At 62.5% G+C, this 1,695-nt stretch overlaps 1 protein-coding gene across 1 annotated transcript; it reads right to left on the minus strand.

The window, feature by feature from the left end:
• Positions 1–241: 241 nt before the first annotated feature.
• SPRG_18360 (hypothetical protein) lies at positions 242–1,681 on the minus strand (the record flags this gene model as incomplete). Its single annotated transcript, XM_012357797.1, has 1 exon — positions 242–1,681. A coding segment is annotated over one exon (1,440 nt), but the record flags the coding sequence as incomplete, so codon positions are not given.
• Between the last annotated feature and the right edge of the window lie 14 nt (positions 1,682–1,695).

Raw genomic sequence — 1,695 nt, forward strand, 5'->3', positions numbered from 1 at the left:
TCGACCACGGCAAGTTGCAACGATGGAGCATGCGATGCAGGGGTGCCCCTGATGCGTTGTCGCTATGGCAGACGAGCCACAATGCATTCCTGGTCGCCTCGCTGTGCTTCGCCCTTTTTAGCTCGATGTCTACCGATGTTGTTCTGAAACATGAGCTAACAGCAACTTGATGACTTACTACTTGGTCACTAGTCAAACAAACAAAATCTTTGGATCACCAACGGTGCAGCCAGGCGTCGAGCTAGAAGAACCAGAGCCAGCGTCGCTTTGCCGGTGGTTGCAGCGTCGTGGTCTTCAGTTCTTGGAGCGCGGTCACTCGGCGCAGGTCGCCGTCAGGTCCATTGGCCGTTCGCACAACGCTCAGCAGCGTCTTGCGGACGCGATAGCTGGTCGCACACTCGTGCTCGAGAAGCAGACGGTCGTTGTGGTCATGGACGAGCTGGCGGAGGCAGCGCGGGACAGGTCCCGACATGCTGAGCAGGCAGCGCATGTCGGACGCCAGGAGCTCACGGTGCAGCCTTGTACACGCTACGCAGTCGCACGCCACGTAGAGGTCGTCCATGGCCAGCCCCCGTCTCGGTACTTGGAGCGCAGCCTCGTGGCTTTGCAAGCACGCGTCGACAAGCCGAAGCCGGGCATGCGGTGTCAGAAGATGCGGAAACGATACCAAGAGGCGGTAAATCACAGCGCGGTACGCGTGAAGCGCCCACGACATCCCGTCGAGCTCATGCAGGACACTAGTCACCAGCGCGTCGATCTGACCGGTTGACGCCATTCCTTCGAGGACCGTCAGCAGCAGATGCAGCTGGACGTCGCTAATCGAGGGTGGACGCTGTGGCGTGACATTCGGTCGCCCATGCTGCGCGTAGAACCGAGCGAGATGGCCGATGGTGTCGGGCGGCGTCGTGCGGCGAAGGACCTCGGGCGCGCGCTGGAAGATCGCAACAACCTTGGTCGTTGCGCCCAGTGATGGATGCATCGATATCACAGCGACAAGGGCGGGAAGCAGCGCAAGGCCGGCGTGGACGTAGCACGCCTCGAGAAAGGCCGGGCTCCATCCGATCGCGTCGCATTTCGCTGCCAAAAGCGTAGCCGTCATGACGTCCACAAGCAGAACGCTGCCCCATGCGGCGTTGTCGAACGCTGCGGGGGGTCCAATGCGTGCTACATCGGGCACGAGCGACCCGAGATTGAGGTTGACGTTGAGGTTGACGTTGACCTTGCGCGCGGCCCACACGGCCGGCGTCACGACGGCGATCGGCGGAAACGACGCCGGGTGCCGTGCCACCAGAGTCGCAATTTTGCACACGTCGGTCGCGCCAAATGCAGCGATCTCAAGCAGCAGAGCCGTCGGTAGTCGGTCGTAGAGCCATGTCCCTGCCACGACCTCGAACCTCGTGACGTCAACGTACTGCTCCAGTAGGAGGCTCCGCGTCAGAAGCGACGTCGCCTCCGCGTACGCCGTGATGGGCGTGCGCAGGCGCAGTACGAGCTGCGGGTGCAAGACGTCGTAGCTAGCGCGTACGAGCTCGCCGAGAAAGGGCGCGGCGAGCCGGGAGCAGACCGGCGTCGGGTCTACGCCGGCGAGACTCGCGACGAGCTGAAAGGCGTGTTCGAGGTGCGTCGGACTCCAGCGACGGAGCAGCGACTGCAACGCCGATACGAAGTGTTCCCAGCCAAACTTGGTCAAGACCG

This window comes from Saprolegnia parasitica (assembly GCF_000151545.1).
Source record: "Saprolegnia parasitica CBS 223.65 unplaced genomic scaffold supercont2.1146, whole genome shotgun sequence".
Taxonomy (NCBI): domain Eukaryota; phylum Oomycota; class Saprolegniomycetes; order Saprolegniales; family Saprolegniaceae; genus Saprolegnia; species Saprolegnia parasitica.